The 17,903-nt window shown below is 46.7% G+C and overlaps 1 protein-coding gene across 4 annotated transcripts in view; it reads left to right on the top strand.

Annotated features, from left to right (window-relative positions):
- Positions 1–16,215, top strand: part of GNL3L (G protein nucleolar 3 like) — a 45,671-nt gene extending 29,456 nt beyond the window's left edge. For all 4 annotated transcript variants that reach the window (XM_024564349.4, XM_024564348.4, XM_045198632.3 and 1 more), the window contains 9 exons: positions 1,264–1,367; positions 3,011–3,155; positions 5,269–5,356; positions 5,870–6,044; positions 6,129–6,271; positions 6,496–6,632; positions 8,428–8,555; positions 14,131–14,335; positions 15,872–16,215. In XM_024564349.4, the coding sequence (XP_024420117.2) occupies positions 1,264–1,367; positions 3,011–3,155; positions 5,269–5,356; positions 5,870–6,044; positions 6,129–6,271; positions 6,496–6,632; positions 8,428–8,555; positions 14,131–14,335; positions 15,872–15,954 (1,208 nt within the window). In that variant the 3' untranslated portion in view covers positions 15,955–16,215. The remainder of the gene's footprint in view (positions 1–1,263; positions 1,368–3,010; positions 3,156–5,268; positions 5,357–5,869; positions 6,045–6,128; positions 6,272–6,495; positions 6,633–8,427; positions 8,556–14,130; positions 14,336–15,871) is intronic.
- The last annotated feature ends 1,688 nt before the right edge of the window (positions 16,216–17,903 follow it).

The following is a 17,903-nucleotide window of genomic DNA, read 5'->3' as shown; positions in this document are numbered from 1 at the left end:
CTGCAGGAGAGAAAATATAGCAAATTATAAGGAAGACCACAGTGGCTTTTGTCTCGGTAGCCTCTTGTATTTACCACTGTTTTTTTTCTTTGTGGATCTGCCTCTGGTGATGTCAGATGTTGAACCCATCTGACCTTAGGCAGCCTGTGGATACTTCCAGTGATTTGTCTTCCTGGCTATCTCCTTCAGGCTTAATGTGGTCACTCTGCACTCATCAGTCAGGCTTAAGCATCAAAGGGCCAGGGCAGAGGCCCTTCTGGGGTTGGGCTACTGTTTCCCCTCAGACTTCTGCAGCTCGGAGGGGAGTGGTCTGTCTGAGCATGATGGCTGCTGAATATGGGGGATCAATCAGCACTGGATCCTGGCATCTACTCTCTCAGTTCTCTCCCCTAAGCTTTAGTCCTTAGTCTCTCCTCAGGTGTCACCAGCCCACTCTGCTGCCACCTTTGCTAGAGCTCAGGGTAGCAGCTGGAAATGAAAATTTGTGCATTGGCCTTTTAAATGGCTCTTGTGTCTCCAGCAGTCTATCTCTGCAACCCTGCCCCTTTTCGCTGCTGGTTTGTTATCTGTGTACTTTTTGGGCCCTGGTGCTCTAGGCTGGAGATCCTTGCTTAGGGTTTAGACCCCATTCTTCTCAGGGGGATCCAACTGGCTGCTTAATCATTTCTGTGGCATTGCTGCCTGTGGGCACCTAGCCAGCCTTCTTGAGTCTCTACCGCACTCCCTACCAGACAGGTTGTGCTGAAGCTGATCCCATTTGATCTATTTTGTCTGGGATCTTGGACAAGTTATATCACCGAAGCGCTTCCATTTCTCTAGCTGTAAAATGGGCTGTGATTGTCCCAACCTCTCAAGGTTGTTGTGAGAATAATACAGTGCTTGGTATATGTGTGGTCAGTAGCTCACAAATGGTAGTCATTTTTGCCCATGTTATTTTTGACATTTGGTCCATACTAGAATGATCCAGAGAGGGGACGGGAAGCATAATCTTTGGGAGGCCTATGGCACCCTGGCTTGGAAGGAAGGCATCTGGGACCAACTAGTTTTCCCATTCTCCTTGAGGGAATAGAGGTCCCATCAAGAAGGGCCAACTGGTCCCCTAGAATAGAATGTCCTTTCTAACTCTGACGTTGGGAGTGGCAGGGCCATGGAGATATCTGTTAGCAGGAGGTAGGCCTAGCCTTGAGTATTGGTAGATGCCTCTTTGGAGTGAGCCATTGAGGTCGTGTTCTTACCAGTTCTATCTGTTCCTATTTTCCCCAGACTTGGTCCCCAAGGAGATTGTGGAGAAGTGGCTGGATTACCTTCGGAATGAGCTGCCAACCGTGGCTTTCAAGGCCAGCACTCAGCATCAGGTCAAAAACCTGGTAAGCTATACCCAAGGGGCATGTAGATCCTTTCAGGGTAGTCTGGTGCCAGGGATGGGGAATCATGAATTGGACCGGGGTCTCCAGCTCTTTCATAATTGAATTGGGCCTTCAACTTTGAGCTTTTTGCTTTATTGGATGACTTAATATTAACTTCTTTCCATTTCTTCCTACATTATTACTCTTTAGGGAGCATTTTATTTTGAGGTGTAAGGGTAATAAAAGTTGGAAAATACAGTTAACTTTGTTAAATTTTAAAATACATGACTGTTTTTTCTTTAAAACATCACCCTTCCTAATTGTATCATTAACACAAATACATTTTTATTGTAAAATATTAAAGTACACTGAAACATTGATTGCTTCCAGAGGGAGAAGCTGGGTGCTGGGGATATTGCTTTAATTTTGTACCAGGTGTAAAACTTATTTATTAAAAAATAAAGTAGAAAAAATAAAAACAACTATAGATAAAACTTAAATACCTTTACACCAATACCCCTAATTCCAGTCTCCTTTATCCATATATAATCAGAAGTAACCACCATTGTCAGTATGGAAGGATCCAGATATTTTTCTGTACATTATATATACAGGGAAGTATATATAAAGGGAAAATAGTGTTTGCAGATATAATGTATCATCCTGTGGCTTGCTTTTTTTCCCTTGGAGATCTTTTTATAGACATCTACCTTTTGATGCTCAATAAAATTAATTTCCAATTTTTTATTGTTATAACCATTACTTCAACACACACCCTTGCACATGTTTGTATAGGTTACGTATTGAGAAGTGGAGAGGCTGGGTCATAGGCTTTATGCATTTTATATTTCCCTAGACACTGATAAATTGCACCCCCAAGTGGCTGTACCATTTATCTTCCTGCCAATGGGGTAGATGGATGTGTGAGAGGGCCTATTTCCCTCTGTGTTTGCCAACATTCGATATCATTAAATATTTTAATCTTTGCTAATCTGGAAGACATTATATTTCATTAAATTTTTTTTTACCTTTTTGATGGCAAAAATGTAAGAATCCTTTGCTATCAGGTTTCTTTTAGTTGTTTTCTACTTTAAAGTATATCTCATTAACCTGTTTGTTATTGATGGATATTAAGGTTAATTTCCATTTCGCAGTGGTGTGGTGGGTGAGTAAGGAAAGAGAGAGATGGAAGGGCATTCTGGTCAGAGGAGGTGGCATCAGGAGTAAAGGGATGGAGGCTGGAATGGCCTTGTCCTTCACAGGCAGGGATGACGGGCATCCCTGTTGTGCAGACGAGGGCACCAAGGCCCTGAGAAGGGAAGCAGGATTTGCTGGGCACACACCTGTGAGAGGAAGAGTTGTAAGTCCAGTCTGGCCTGTCTTGAGGCTAGGATGCCATCCTGTCCCTGCTGAGGTAAGTAAGAGATGTGTGTAGGCAGAGGCGGGGACAAAGAAGGCAGTGGAAAAACAGAACTTGTGGGTCTCTGAGGGCAGCAGAGAAATAAATGGCAGGTGTCCAGAGCCTGGGTGAGACGTCTTCCACATTGGGGTGGGGATCTCGATGATCACAGGCAGATCCTGAAATTTTCTCTGAAATTTGAAAATCTGGGCTCAAACCACATCTCCCACTTGACGCCTCTCCCATAATATCCCTCCTTTTCTAGAATCGTTGCAGTGTGCCAGTGGAGCAGGCCTCTGAGTCACTGCTGAAGAGCAAAGCCTGCTTTGGAGCTGAAAACCTCATGAGGGTTCTGGGGAACTATTGCCGCCTTGGTGAAGTGCGCACCCATATACGTGTGGGTGTTGTGGGTAAGGCACCTGGAGGGAGGTCACAGGGCTCTTCCTTGGCAAGGGGATTCATTGGGGAAAAGGATCCTGGGAACTTCATGTCACTGTTTTTGGGGAAGAGCTAAGCAGTTTAGGAAGGCTTTCGTGATTTGTAATTTGGGTCATTGGACACAGGAACACATACTTAGAATCACTACCATGCATTGAGTTCTAGAACCGTGGACCAAGTGCACAGGGCTAGGCTTGGAGTTGACATCATGTTATCCTACCAGCGCTAGCGGAAGGAGTGGCAAACATTTCCCTTTTACAGATGAGAACCCTGAGGCCCATAGATGACAAAGGGATTTGAAGGACACAGCTCTGTGTGAGACAGCGCAATGCTGAGGCTCAAACCTGGGCCTGTCTGGATCCCAGGGCACTGGGGGGAGGGTGGTAAGTTTGGAATAGGGGAATGGAGAGAGATGGAGGTAGACCATCAGGGAGAGGAAGTGAAGTCAAGAGAGAAAGACAGTGGAGAGAAAGCTGAACATTGAGAAAAAAGGTAGAGATATACATACCGGAATAGACACAGAAAAGGAGTTGGGAAGCCAAGTGGTGAGGTTGGTGGCCAGTGGAAAGGGGAGACACATTTAAGTGACAGAGGCATGCAGAGAGACGGAGATAGGATCAGAAAGAAATACCAGATGGACATAGAGACAGATGTGCATAGAGTCCTGCAAGGAGAGACATAAGAGGGCTAAAGACACCACCTGTGTATGGAGAGGCAGACACATACACATATCCAAAGAAAGAATGAGAGACAAACAGGGATAGAGAGACAGATGTAGAGATATGCACAGAGAAACAAGCAGGAACAAAGATGGAGACACGGAGGAACACACAGGCCTATGCACACATACAGATACATAAACGTAAGTGCTGACCCACATGCGTAGAGACATGTATACGAGCAGACCTAGAGGAGGCACCTCTAAAGACAGACTGACCCAGGAGCAAAACACAGGCAAACCAAGCCCTTCCTACACGCTCACCCCAGCTCTGCTTCTTTCAAGCAAATAGAGCAAAAGAGACACACACGTGCCCAGATATACTAGGCCCTCAGACACAGCCACACACACGCCCAGATTCACAGAGACAAATACACAGACATGTCTGTGATGAGATAGGTAAACATGCATAGGGGAGAGTAGGGAAGGGGATCGGGAGACACGGGGAGAGAGAAAGAGACAATGAAACAGGTACAGAGGAGCATGCATGAAGAGAGACCAGCCCACTGACGGACTGAAGGTGCGAGGAGTTGATGTGGAAGGAATTAGAGAGGCAGAATTGGTGGGGTGGGGAGGAAAAGAGAAAGAACAATGGCTACAATGAGAGACAGTGAGACAAACCGGCAAAAAAAGAGATGCTTATAAACAGAGATGTACAGAGAAAGAGAGTTGTGATAGAAAGACTGAGTAGGAGAGAAAGTAAAAAATGGAAAAAGCACATATTTAGAATGAGAACAAACAAGGTGCACGTACGCGCGGACCCACACGGGGAGGGAGAGGGAAATGGAAATATGTATAGAGACTTGCACACACGCAGGCACATCTGTGAAAGAGTAGTAGATGTGTAAGTTCTAGGGCACAGGGAATTGTGATAATGTGAGACCCAGGGAGGGAGAAAAAAAGACATCCGCAGGTCCGGAGGTGCTCATAGATGCCCAAACAGAAAAACACTACAAGCAGACAGCTGCTCAGAGAAACGGACATCTGGAGATGAGCTCCCACCCCGGTTAATCACACACCAATACAGATAGTTTTCTGTTTCATGGACACTTCCCGATGTGCATCCTCTGTTGGATCCTGTCACAAAGGCTTTGCATTGGGCACCTTTCCCAGGCTGGTTATAGGTGGGAGGTGTCACTCCTAGAAGAGGGACACATTGACCCAGTGTGTTTACAAATGGAGGGGAGGGGTAAAAAGGCCATGTAGAGACTTGCTCGGGGCCTGGGGTGGGAAGGCAAGAGGCCAGACTCTGATTTTGGCTTCCTTGTGTCCTGGTCATTGCCCCTGCCTGGGCCTCCCACACACAGGCTGGCCCAGATGTTCCTGAGGGCCCTTCCTGCACTGAGCCATCTGCCATTCTTTTGTAGGCCTTCCTAATGTTGGGAAGAGCAGCCTGATCAACAGTTTGAAGCGCAGCCGTGCTTGCAGTGTGGGAGCTGTTCCTGGGGTCACCAAGTAAGCACATGCCTCCTCCCCCACTTCCACTGACTCTACCATTCCCCCTCCTCATGTCTTCAGCCCGTGTCCCTTTCCTTATTTTGGAGTAACATCTGATTCTTCCCCGGGCATGGGAGTCTTGTTAATAGTCCGTATTTGCCTGGTATACCCTAGGTGTGGTCTAGACACCCAGCTGTGTGGCACCCTCCCTGTTAGCTCCTGACGCCTCCCCAACAGCCACACAAGAAAGGGCTATGAATAAGCAGCTTCACTTCCTAGGTGAAGCAACAGGCTCAGAGAGTCAAACACTGACCCACGGTCCTGCAGTTCAGTCCCCAATGGTAGGGGCTAGACTAGACTCAGTCCCAGGTCTGTAGGACCCCAGAGGCTCTGGCCCCACATCTCTCCACCATCATCTGTATGCCATACACTCCTCATACCTTCTCCCAGCTGTGTGCCTGCAGCCTTGAGGATGCCAGACACATCTGGACTCATCAGTGTCCTGCATCTTCTGATCTCTCTGCTGTGCAGGTTCATGCAGGAGGTCTACCTGGACAAGTTCATCAGGCTGCTGGATGCACCAGGCATTGTCCCAGGACCCAACTCAGAGGTGGGCACTATTCTGCGCAACTGTGTCCACGTGCAGAAGCTGGCAGACCCTGTGACCCCAGTGGAGACCATCCTGCAACGCTGCAACCTAGAGGAGGTGCGCAGGGCTCTAGCTCATGTCCTACCCCACTACAAGGGCCCTTTGTTCTCCTTTGTGATTTTTCTTCTTCCTCTCCACCAGATTTCCAACTATTATGGTGTCTCTGGGTTCCAGACCACTGAGCACTTTCTGACTGCAGTGGCCCAGCGCTTGGGGAAGAAGAAGAAGGGAGGCATATATAGTCAGGAGGAGGCAGCCAAAGCAGTCTTGGCTGACTGGGTGAGGTGAGGAGTGGGTAGGAGGAGGGGCGAGGCTCCATGAAGTGGACTGGACTGAGTTGTAGCACTGTGAGTCAGGGGTTAACCAATGACTCAACCTCTTGTTCAGAAGCCACTGGCTGGGTTTGGTTGTTTACCCTGTTTCTTACTTGAGAACTCATTCTCTCTTTGATTGGTGATTTGCTCTCTTAATGACAGCACTACCAGTTTCTTCCCATCTCCCAATACAGTGGGAAGATCAGCTTCTACACACTTCCACCAGCCACCCACACTCTGCCCACCCATCTTAGTGCTGAGATTGTTAAGGAGATGACTGAAGTCTTCGACATTGAGGATACAGAGCAGGCCAATGAAGACACCATGGAATGTAAGTGAGGGCGAGTGGACTGGCCTGCGCCGCACTTGATCTTGCCCTAGTGGAGCCACGTGGACCTGACCACAAATTCCGTATTTGATCTTCCCCTTCCCTGGCCCTACTCTGCCTTTCACAAAACTGTTTAACCAGCTCTAAGCTTAATGCTTTCACCCATGGGGTGGAGAATTCTTATTTGGGCCATGGGGATAGTTGTGAGCTCTTGGTATATAGGGAAGAAAATTAACACAGTACTGTGTACAGAGTGAGTCGTTCGGGAAATGCAAGCTTCCTTTCCCTCTTTCTCTTGGGACCTGGAGTGGACTGAGACTCTTCTCTCGAAAATCCCTTCTCATGCTGCCATAGGCCGCCTTGCCTTAGCCACTGCATGTCTATCTAATTCCTAGATTTTCATTCTTACCCCCAATGCTGAGTGAGGCATCTGAGTCACAGACAGATGATATTTTATGAATGGTGCATAGTCAGTGGCAGGCAGAGGTGACATTCAAAAAAGCTCTCCAGCCCTGTTGATGAAGACTCCCAGCTTAGAGTGGCTCAGTGGTTGAAAGGACGGACTGCCTGGATTCAAATCTAAGTTTTGTTTCTTGTTAGCTGTGTGATGCTACTACACAGGTGACTTCACATCTTTGTGTCTCAATGACATAATTTGTAAAATGGGGACAATAACATCTACGCATTGTTTAATACATAAAAACACTTAGAACAGTGCCTGGCATGCACATACATATTTAATTACTTTCTTGGTAAATATTAGCTGTTCCTGAAACATGTGGCTTTCAAAAACTGTGGAAGAAAGTTTGTTCTCTTCATGTACCACCGTCGGCAGCCCTAGCTTGTGGCTCCTCCTTCCTTCTCTACCCTACCCAAGAAAGGTACCCAGTGCTCTCTGGGCCTGTCTGTGGACACTCTGGAGTAGTAGAGAAAGCCCTGGCTGGCTTGCCTTCTAATTTCTCTGTTTTTGTTAAGGACAACTAGTTTTCCTTCTCTGGGCCTGTTGGGGTCCTTGGATTACAAATGAGGATAAGAGAACTTGCCTGCTTTAAAGTTTATTTCCCAGATGGCTTCAGGCAAGTCATCCTCCCCTTTCTGAACTTTATTTTCCTCTTCTATTAAGGGGGGTGGTTGGGAGGAATTCCCACTCCCATTCTTACATTGATGCTTGACCCTGGTTGCATGTGAGGGCAGGAGGGGCTCCGTCACTGAGAATGGGCTTGGGTAAAAGATGGAAGTCTGGGCAATTGAGAAGAAGGGGAGATTACCAGTGAGAGTTTCCTAAAGGAATTGGCCCTGTTGTTGGATCTTGAAGAGTGACTCAGGATTAGAGGCCCAGGGAAGGGAATAGAAAGGACGTTTAGAAGCAGATGTGAGGGTGGTGTGGGCCCAGACAATGGGCACATTTGTGGTTTGCAAGGGAGGCCAGCTTCAGGCAAGGGGCCAGAGGGAGGGAGAGAGAGGCCTGGTCCTGGGGAGGGCATACCAATGGTTGTCATTTACAGAGCAGTGTGTCAGGCGAGCACATTGCGGGCAATCCTCTGCTGTGATTCATAGCAGCCCTGTGTCATAGGGCTTGTGGCATTCTCGTTTTCCAGATGAGGAAGCTGAGGCTCCAAAACCAGCTCCCAGCAGGCAATTTCCCTACTGTAAAACCCATGCTTTTAATCCTTTGTCCTGTGGCCTCCCTCCCAACTCCCCTGGGCAGTGTCCACATATCCTTTCCACTGAGGCCTGACCAGGAGGCTAGCAGCAGGGAGGAGCCAGGGCCCTGACAGTGGTGTCGGTTGTGTTAAAGGTTTGGCCAATGGAGAATCTGATGAGCTATTGGGTGACATGGATCCGCTCGAAATGGAGATCAAGTGGCTCCATTCTCCGATGATGAAAATAGCAGATGCTTTGGAAAATAAAACCACCGTCTGTAAGGTACTTGTCCCCTTTCTTCATGGCAACCCTTTCCTCTATTTGGGGCTCTGCGAAGTGGTCTGTCCCTTCTGCCTGGCTCCTACCAGGTCTGCCTATAATGGTGGGGAGATGAGGGTTGTTCTCTTGTTCCCTGTGGGCTCCCTGGGCACCTGGTGGGTTGCATCCTTTGTTAAAAAGTGGCAGGTCCAAGGAGGAGGCATGCTCTCTTCAAGCAGCTTTCCTAGCCTGGCTCTAGCCCAGAGAACAGGTATGCCTGTCCAGCTACCTAGTTGTTCAGGTGGCAAAGCTGGGTATCCCTGATTTTTCCTTACCTCAAGCTAGTATCTGGGGTCTCATACACCAAGTCTCATGGCTTACTCCTCTGAAATCCCTTGAGAAGCTGTCGGCTTCTGTCTGTCTCTACCATTCCTATAACCCAAGTCTAAACTTCTAGTCCTTTCTCACCTGGACATATGTCCCATGGTTTCTTGTGGCCCAATCTGACCATGTCACCTCCCTTTCCATGGCTTCCCCTCCCCTGTTAATTGCTCCCCAGCACCCACTGGACCAAGTCAGTATGCCGTGCTCTGACTCCTGGAAGCTTTTTGAGCCTCTTCTGCCAGTTTTCCCATCTCTGCCCTTCCTGAGGTCACACTTTAGGGGATTTCAGGCACACACATCTTCACTGTGATGGGAGACACACAGGCTAGAGGCGGGGACAGAAATTAGAACATGGATCTAAGGGCCCTAATCTCTACTACTTGTGGGTCAGGGAAGCCTCTTGAAGGCTGAGGAATTCTCTGGGGGAGGGTGTGGCAGCAGTCCATGGATAGGGGCTCAGCCTATGCTCATGCCAAGGCCCAAAAGGGTGAAACTTGGGTGTGTGGAGAAATTACTAGTGCTGTTGGGTGGCTGGAGTGGGATGGAGGCAGGGAAAGATGAATCTGGAGTTAAATCACACAAGGCCCTGAGTTAGACTTTAAACCATGGGTAATAGGAAAACCCTGAAAGGTAGTTACTTTCTTATGGGTTAAGAGGTTTTATTTTTTTCTGTTTTGTTTACTTAAAATATTTTTTGACTAGGTAATGCATGCACACAATATAAAATTTAAAGGTACTAAAGGGTGTAGAGTGAAAAGTAAGTCTCTTTCCTGCTTGTCTCCCAGCTACTCTGCCCTCTCCTTGGACGCAGTCCCTACTAGTAGACTTGAGTGTCTTTTCAGAACTATTTCATCTTTATACACATGCATATACACATACAAGCAGATACAGAGATCTATTTTAATTCAAATAGTAGCATGCTATTCATATTCTGCACTTTGTGTATTTCACTTATAAATTCATCTTGTAGATTGTCCTACATGATTACTTAAAGAGCCGTCCTTCATTTTTGATGGCTACATAACACCTGGAAGGATTTCTTAAGCAACATGGTCAGGTTTGTTTGTTAGAAGTATTACTCTGGCAGCTGGGGTAAAAATCAGGTAAGAAAGAAAGGGGCCAGGTGGAGGCAGGGCGTGTAGGAAGGAAACTGTCATCTGCATTCTCTAAGAGATGATGAAGCCTTACTTCTGGTCAAGATGGCAGTGTAGGCAGACATGGCTTGCCTCTTTGAACAACCACATCAGAACTACAACTAAAATATAGAACAATAATCACTAAGAACCATCAGAAATCTAGTTGAATGGAAGTCTGATAACTACGGAATTAAAGAAACCACATCCATCCAGACTGGTAAGGAGGGGCATGAACGTGAAATGGCCTGCTCCCACAACCACGTGGATAAAAATTAGGGAGGGATATCTTGGGAGTGAGGAGTCCCAGGCACACACCAGGCTCCCTAGCCGAGGGTTCCAGTGCCAGGAAGATAAGTCCCCACAGCTTCTGGCTGCAAAGACCAGCGGATATTGAGTTGGTGGAAGAAACTTCTGGAGCCCCAAGCAATTCCTCTTAAAGAGCCCACACATGGACTCACCTACTCAGACCTACTGCCTCTGAGCTCCAGCACCAGGGTAGCAGCTTGAAAGGCACCAGTGGTATACAGGGAGAAACTGAAGTGTTTGGCATCAAGGTGAGGAGAGGCCATTGTCCCTTTTCTAAGCCCTACCCCCACAGATCCTGCAAGCTAGTGCCATATCTGAGAATCCATCACCCTGACTGACACTGTTTGACCTGTCTTGGAGATCCCCAGACTCCGTCCCACCCAACTTACGGGCCCACCTCAGCTGCTTTTCCATATGAATGGCTGGTCTTGGCTCATGCTTCACAACTTCCTAAAACCTCTCAAACGAGCAGTAGCTGCCTTTAGTGAGCTTGAGGCTGGAACTAGCAGCAGCCAGCCTAGATTCACAGCTTGGCTTCACCTGGGAATCTCTAAGCCCAGCATGTGTAACAGCCATCTCAGATTGCTTTACAGCTCAGGCAGGGTGGCCCTGGGCAAAACCCAGGTCAGGAATGACCTTGGCCTGCCCCACCTGGGAAACCCCAGGGCCAGTGCACCCAGTGGGCAGCTACAGACCATGTCAGAGCACCACAATCCTGCCCTTGGACAGCTGATCCTCCATGGAGGGCAGAGGTTGGCGGTCAGTGGTCACAGCCAGTCCTTGCAGGTGACTGGCCTGAGTAAGTCCCTTCCATTGATCTTAGCAGCAACCAAGGCTCAACTACAAGAGGAGGGTATACCCACCCACACGAAGGGCACACCTTGACGACCCAGCTTGGGTGATAGGGGAGGCTGTGCCACTGGCCCCTAAAAGACACCTACTACATTATACATTAGGCCACACTACCAAAACACAGAGTCAAAACACCTCTGCCTAATTTGTAGAAACAAACACAGGGAGGCTGCCAAAATGAGGAGACAAAGAAACATGGCCCAAATGAAAGAACAGATCAAAACTCTAGAAAAAGAACTAAATAAAATAGAGGTAAGCAATCTATCAGATGCAGAGTCCAAAACACTGGTTATGAGGGTGCTCAAGGAACTTAGTGAGGACCTCAGCTGCATAAACAGGGTCCAGCTAGAAACGAAGGGTACACTGAAATAAAGAACAATTTACAGAGAAACATCAGTAGAATGGTTGAAGCCAAGAATGAAATAAATGATTTAGAGCATAAGGCAGCAAAAAGCAACTAATCAGAACAACAAGAAGAAAAAAGAATCCTCTCAGACAACTTCAAGAGGTCCACCATTCACATCATAGGGGTGCCAGAGAAGAGAAAGCCACAAATTGGAAATCTATTTGAAAAAATAATGAAAGAAAACTTCCCTAATTTGGTGAAGGAAATTGACATGCAAGTCCAAGAAGCACAGAGAGTCCCAAATACGATCTATCCAAAGAGGGCCACCCCAAGACACATCATAATTAAAATGTCAGAGGCTAAAGATAAAGAGACAACCTTAAAAGCAGAAAGGGAAAAGAAATTAGCTACCTACAGGGGAGTTCCCATAAGACTGTCAGCTGATTTCTCAAAAGAAACTTTGCAGGCTAGAAGGGATTGGCAAGAAATATTCAAAGTCATGAAAGGCAGGGACCTACAACCAAGATTCTTCTACCCAGCAAAGCTATCATCTAGAATTGAAAGGCAGATAACGAGCTTCCCAGACAAAAAAACCTAAAGGAGCTCATTATCACCAACCCGTTATTATACGAAATGTTAAAGGGACTTATTTAAGAAAAAGAAGATCAAAGTTATGAACAATAAAATGGCAAAAAATACAAATCTATCAACAATTGAATCTAAAAAACTAAGACAATAACAGATAGAATCATGGATACGGGAGAGTGTTTTGATGGTTGTCAGGTGAGAGGGGTGTGGGGGGGGGATGGGTGAAGAGGTGAGGGGATTAAGAAGTGGAAATAGGTAGTTACAGACTAACCATGGGGATGTAAAGTACAGTATAGGAAATGGAGCAGCCAATGTACTTATACACTTGACCCATGAAAAGTGATGGGGGGATTTTCTGAGGGAGTAGGGGGTGCTGGGTAGAGGGAAGCTAAGGAGAGGAAGTGGTGACAACTGTAAGACCATAATCAATAAAATGTAATAAATTAAAAAATAAAGGTGAGGTTTAAGAAAAAAGATGAAGAAGCCTACACTGGGGCAGTGGCAGTGGAGCAGTGGGGCAGTGGATTTCCAGTCATTCCCATCCTCACTTAGTTTCAAAGGTTCCCCTGGTGCTTATAGGAAGATCAGTGTAAAGTTGTGTGTTTAAGGGCATCCCATGGTAGTATTTCTCACTGACCCCATAAGCCCCAGAACAAGCAATTTTTCCTCAGGGACCTATAGTAGTTCCCCACTCTATACTAAAAATAGTTAATGTGTGTGTGTGTGTACATGTGTGCTTAGAATGGTACATGGCACAGAGAAATTTGTGTTACTAACTTAATACACACATGTACCTTCAATTCCAGGCAGACAGACATCTTTTTGGATGCCCAGGTATGCTCTGTGTTTTTCCAATGTTTAGTGAGGAGTGACTCGTATCAGTAGAAGTATGTTGACTACCACCATTCCCTCAATCTCTGCCACTTACACTGTGTCTCTTTGGTTGGCTCTTACTTACTCTGACTTGTAGTATTGTTGGTCATATCCTTTTTAGCCTGGCTTCTTGAAGATGAGCTGCATGTGACTCATTTCTCCAGTATGTCCCTGCACAGAGCTGGGCACACAATAGGTATCAGAAGACATTTGTTAAATTGACTAAGACCTTGAAGGGTCACTTGAACAAAGAATCATTGTAATATCAATTGTCACTGATCAAGTAACTCTGCTTTTTCATTTTCTGTTTTTTATTTCTGTACATATTTTAATAGATTTTGGTTAACCAGTTTTTAAAAGGCATAGCACAATAATATATTTTATCTGACTCTCCCAGAAGCCAAATTTTTAAACAAGACAATCATGTAAAATCAAATAAGCTTATGCCAACGTAACTTTTGAAAAAAGTCTCACCATGCAAAAACAGACTTTAACTTAGTTATTACATAAAACCACAAGTATTTTATCCTGCCATTCATGCCATGTGGTGAATTGATGATGTCTCCTTGAGAATCACTGACCGATTCTATTGTGAGGCACAGGCTAACCTTCAGAAGTAACGGTACTTACATAAGAGTGGTTCACCCTCCCGTTTACACATTAGCCTCTCTCTGCTCAGTAGAATAAGTCCTTCCTCAGCCCACACCACAGCCAGAGGGTGTGGAAAGCATGGTTCTGAATTCCCCTAGTGGGCAGCTGGCTGTGTGCTTCTCCATGGCCAGGCTGCCCTTGGTGTGGCTGGGAGAGGAGGCCTGCTTTGGTACATGCCAGTTTTCCCCATAGGAAAATTTCAAAAAGTGTGCCCAATTAAAGAAAATGTGGGAGTGTAACACTTTCTCATTTTCTTTTGTGAAAGCCATGGAAGCTCCCCATTATTCATACCCTTTGACAGATGATCAGAATTTTTCTTAAGCATCTGCTAGTCTATGGTGGAGCCAGAGTTGGAGCTAAGTTCTGCATGGCTCCAGTCTCCCTGTTCTTATCCAAACCTGTTCTCGCCCCCTCCGCAGATGTCTTTGGGTGCCTAGACCTCACTGCTGTTCTCTCTCACCAGACTGGAGAACTCACTGGGTATTGCACTAGTTCGAACCGTCATCAGAAGGGGTGGGCTAAGCGCAATGTGGACTACTGCCCCAGGAGTGTCTGCGCAGTGGACCGCCGCCCAGTGGTACAGAGGATCATGGAGACGGACCCCCTGCAGCAGGGCCAGGCTCTGGCATTCGCCCTGAAAAATAAGAAGAAGATGCAGAAGCGTACAGGTGGGGTTACCAGACAACACCTCTGTGCTCCAAAAAGGGCCCACCTTGGGCCTTGATTAGGGGCTCCTGAGTGAGCACCTCCATGTATCCAGTCCAAGGCAAGGGTTAGGGGGCAGGGATGGGTTAGGAGGCTCACCTGTGGGCACAGTGGTTCTCAAACTTGAGGTTATATTAGAACTGCCAGAGGGCTTGTTAAAAGACAGATTTCTGGGACCCACCCCCAGAGTTTCTAGTTGAGTAGGTTAACCATGGGGACTGAGAATTTGTGAATCTAACTACTTCCTGGCTGATGCTTTTCTTAACTCCTCCTGGGACCACAGTTGGAGAACACTGGCCTAGTTTGTGATCACCACCGGTTATTTGTCAGCTCTTTCCTATGTAATGGGAAGCTTATGGCTGTATATAATGTTTACTTTACCAACAGGCAATATACTCAAAATCCAAAACATAGAAAAGGATATGCAGTTAAATATCTCTCTTTTTCTAATCCCGTAGTCATCCAGGCTATCCTCCCAGAGGTGACCAGCTATTTGCTTGTATCTCATTCCTGAGATAAGTACATAGGCAAACATCTACATATTCTTTATTCCCTTTTTCTATACAAGTGCTGATCTATTGAACATACAGTTTGCCACATCATTTTACATTCAATATATATATGAGATATTTCCATGTCAATTCACATGGAAATTTCCTCCATTTTAGTGGCAGTCTGTTGTGTGGCTGACCCATTTATGTCTTCATGCTATACTAATCTTCACTAACTCAGTGCAAAAGTCTTGCTCACATGTGATAAGTGAGGAAACGGAGCCCTAGAGACATTAAGTGACACACTCAGGGTAAGACAATTAGTATTTAATGGAGCCAAAATGAAAACCTAGGATTGATGGGCCCCATAAGTTGTGGTTTTTGAACTAGGTTGTGTTTCTAACCATTCACTCTTGGCTTGGTTCCATGCTGAGGCCTGGGAATCCTGAGATTAATAGCCCTGGAACTCCGGGTGTTATTGGGAAGTGGGGAGGAAAACAAGAAAACAGACATTGACAAAACAGAGCGATCACCATGAAGACACTGAGAGCACAGTGATGGAGCCTAACCCTGTCTGGAGATGGTAACGGGGTAGGGGTGAGCAGAGAAGGCTTTCCTGAGGACCAGTAGGGTGTGGCTGGAGGATGGGAAGAGGGAATTCAGGCTCAAAGTCCCTACTGTCCCTTTGCTCTGAGAGCCTTGAATGTAATGACAGAAGCTAATAAATTCAGCCCAGTAAAAAGAAATTGATGTTTTGACGCTAGGAAGGGATGGAAATACTTGGAACCCAGTGAGTCTGACATTCTAAGGTAGAATCTGTGTTGGGGTGATCATTGCACACAGACAAATGGATCTGCCTGACAGGTTGAGCAGCGGCTGCTAGCAGCCCGCCAGTTTTGTTTAATGTTGGGGGGTAGGCGAGCCAGTGTGAGAGTTTGGTGCAGCTCCTGCGGGACTCCTGTTGGCAAGCCAGCCACCAAGTGACTGCCCACATTTCTCCATCTGCAGATAAACTCGCCAGTAAGCTGTCCGATTCCATGATGTCTGCCCTCGACCTCTCTGGCAATGCTGATGACAGTGCTGATGACTGACTGACTGATCTCGCCCCTTCCACTCTCCAAGTGCCAGTTCCAGTGGGATGGGGGAATACAGATGAAATAAAGTGGTTTGCTTTCCCCTGAAGCACCTGTACATTAAAAGAATCCCTCCACCACACCTCCTCTGAGACTGTTCCCTCCATGCTCCGGGGGAAAGATAAGAGTCCCAAGTAGCTGGCACCAGTTAACCCAATACCCTTTATTTAATCCCCACTGTGTTTTACAAGAGAAATAAAAGCAATTAATGATAACAGATCTGATGCTAACAAGTTATCCCCTACCCTGTAGGTTGGGGCTGGTTGGGGGTGGGGGGTCTGATCACTTACCAAATCCTCTTAGACACCTAAACATGCAACTAGAGGCTAGACTGCTGGTAGACCTGCGGGTCGCTGGGAGCATAATGATTTCTTTACCAGTCCACAACAGATCTCAGTGGCAAGACATTTCTGCAATGGGCTGCAGGTCACACATCTCATCCAATTCCACAAATCCTCACCTGGGTAGCAGTGGGAGGAGTAAGGTGAACAGTGATAAGCTTTCTGTGTCCAGATAGGATAGACCACAGGAGGCAAACACAAGGCCCACAGGCCGAATCTGGCCCTCCACCTTGTTTTATCCGGCCCAGCACCTTGTTTCCACCTGGCAGCAGTGCCGAGGTCCTTGCCCCTAGTTAAGGAGTAGTTACATTTATACAGTCCTAATATTACATTCAGCCCTTTGAAGGCAACTGCGAGGCTGATGTGGCCCCTGGTAAAAATGAGTTTGACACCCCTGGAGTAGAGGGAGGAGAGAACACAAGCCTGGCTGGTGCTGGATTGTAAGCACTACCTTGTTCACATGAAGGGAAAACCTGTTGGTGGTGTGGCTAGGTGTGTGACCTCACCTTAGGGCATTTTTGGGCAGACTGAGTTGGAGGAATCCCTTGGATGGAAGCACTCTGAGTGGGCCTTGCCCTTGTATGACCGTGTCTCATCCAGCACCAGCATTTGAATTCCATGATCCAAAAGGGTTCTGGTACATTTATTCACAGGCAGCATCCTCAAGAGAGGTGCCAATCAAGGGTGCACCACCCAACTCCTTTTCTGGTGTCTAGAAGATAAACCCCACTAAAATATAATTAGCCACCTCTGGGGGAGTGTACCCCATCAGACAAGCACAGAGAAGCCCAAGCAGTGTCAGGGCCCCTCAAAAAGGGACTGGGGAGGATGGCAGTAAAAACAACCTGGTGGTGTTGGGGTTAAGCGTGTGACTTCAGTTCCCAGCAATCTACCTGAGACTGGACACATTTGAAGGGAATGGACGTTAGATTGCTTCAGTCTTTGCTCCCCACCTCAAACTTCCAAGCATCTTTGGACCCAGAGTCATGCCTTACTTTGCCTTGCGCCTCAGGCTGTCACTGCCAAATTGACCTATTCAAGTCTTAAGAGTGGAACCACAGGAAGGACTGGAGAGCCCTTGGCTGCAGGCTGATGATCAGGAAAGCGCAGACTACTACACTCCGGAGCAGCCAAGGGAGAGAATTATGTGTCACTTGAGCACAAACCACTAAACCCTGGAAACCCGATCCTCTGTTAACTTTCAGTACAGTTCTGCCAGTAAGTGATTAGTCTCCCCATATGTGAAAAATAAAGAAACAGGCTCAGATAGTTGTCAGGACATACCCAAGACATACTAAGTGGTGGTGACAGGATTGGAAGGAACCCAGGTGTGATAAAAACCTTCAGCAGGCCATTTCCTCTGCATTGTAGTGCCCCTTTAACATCGATTAAGCACCTGCTGTGTGCCAGCCTGTAATATCAGCCCTTTAAATATATTCTCTCTTTATTTTGGTTTTAAAAAGTAGGGTCTTGCTAAAATTTCACTGAGTCTTCTTGGATGGGGTTCAACTTATTTCACAATATCTCATTACCAAACTTTCCCGGTAGATATGATGTTACAATGAA

This window comes from Desmodus rotundus, chromosome X (assembly GCF_022682495.2).
Source record: "Desmodus rotundus isolate HL8 chromosome X, HLdesRot8A.1, whole genome shotgun sequence".
NCBI classification, from domain to species: domain Eukaryota; kingdom Metazoa; phylum Chordata; class Mammalia; order Chiroptera; family Phyllostomidae; genus Desmodus; species Desmodus rotundus.
The sequence above is the reverse complement of the archived record's forward strand: the minus strand, read 5'-3'. Positions and strand labels throughout refer to the sequence as shown.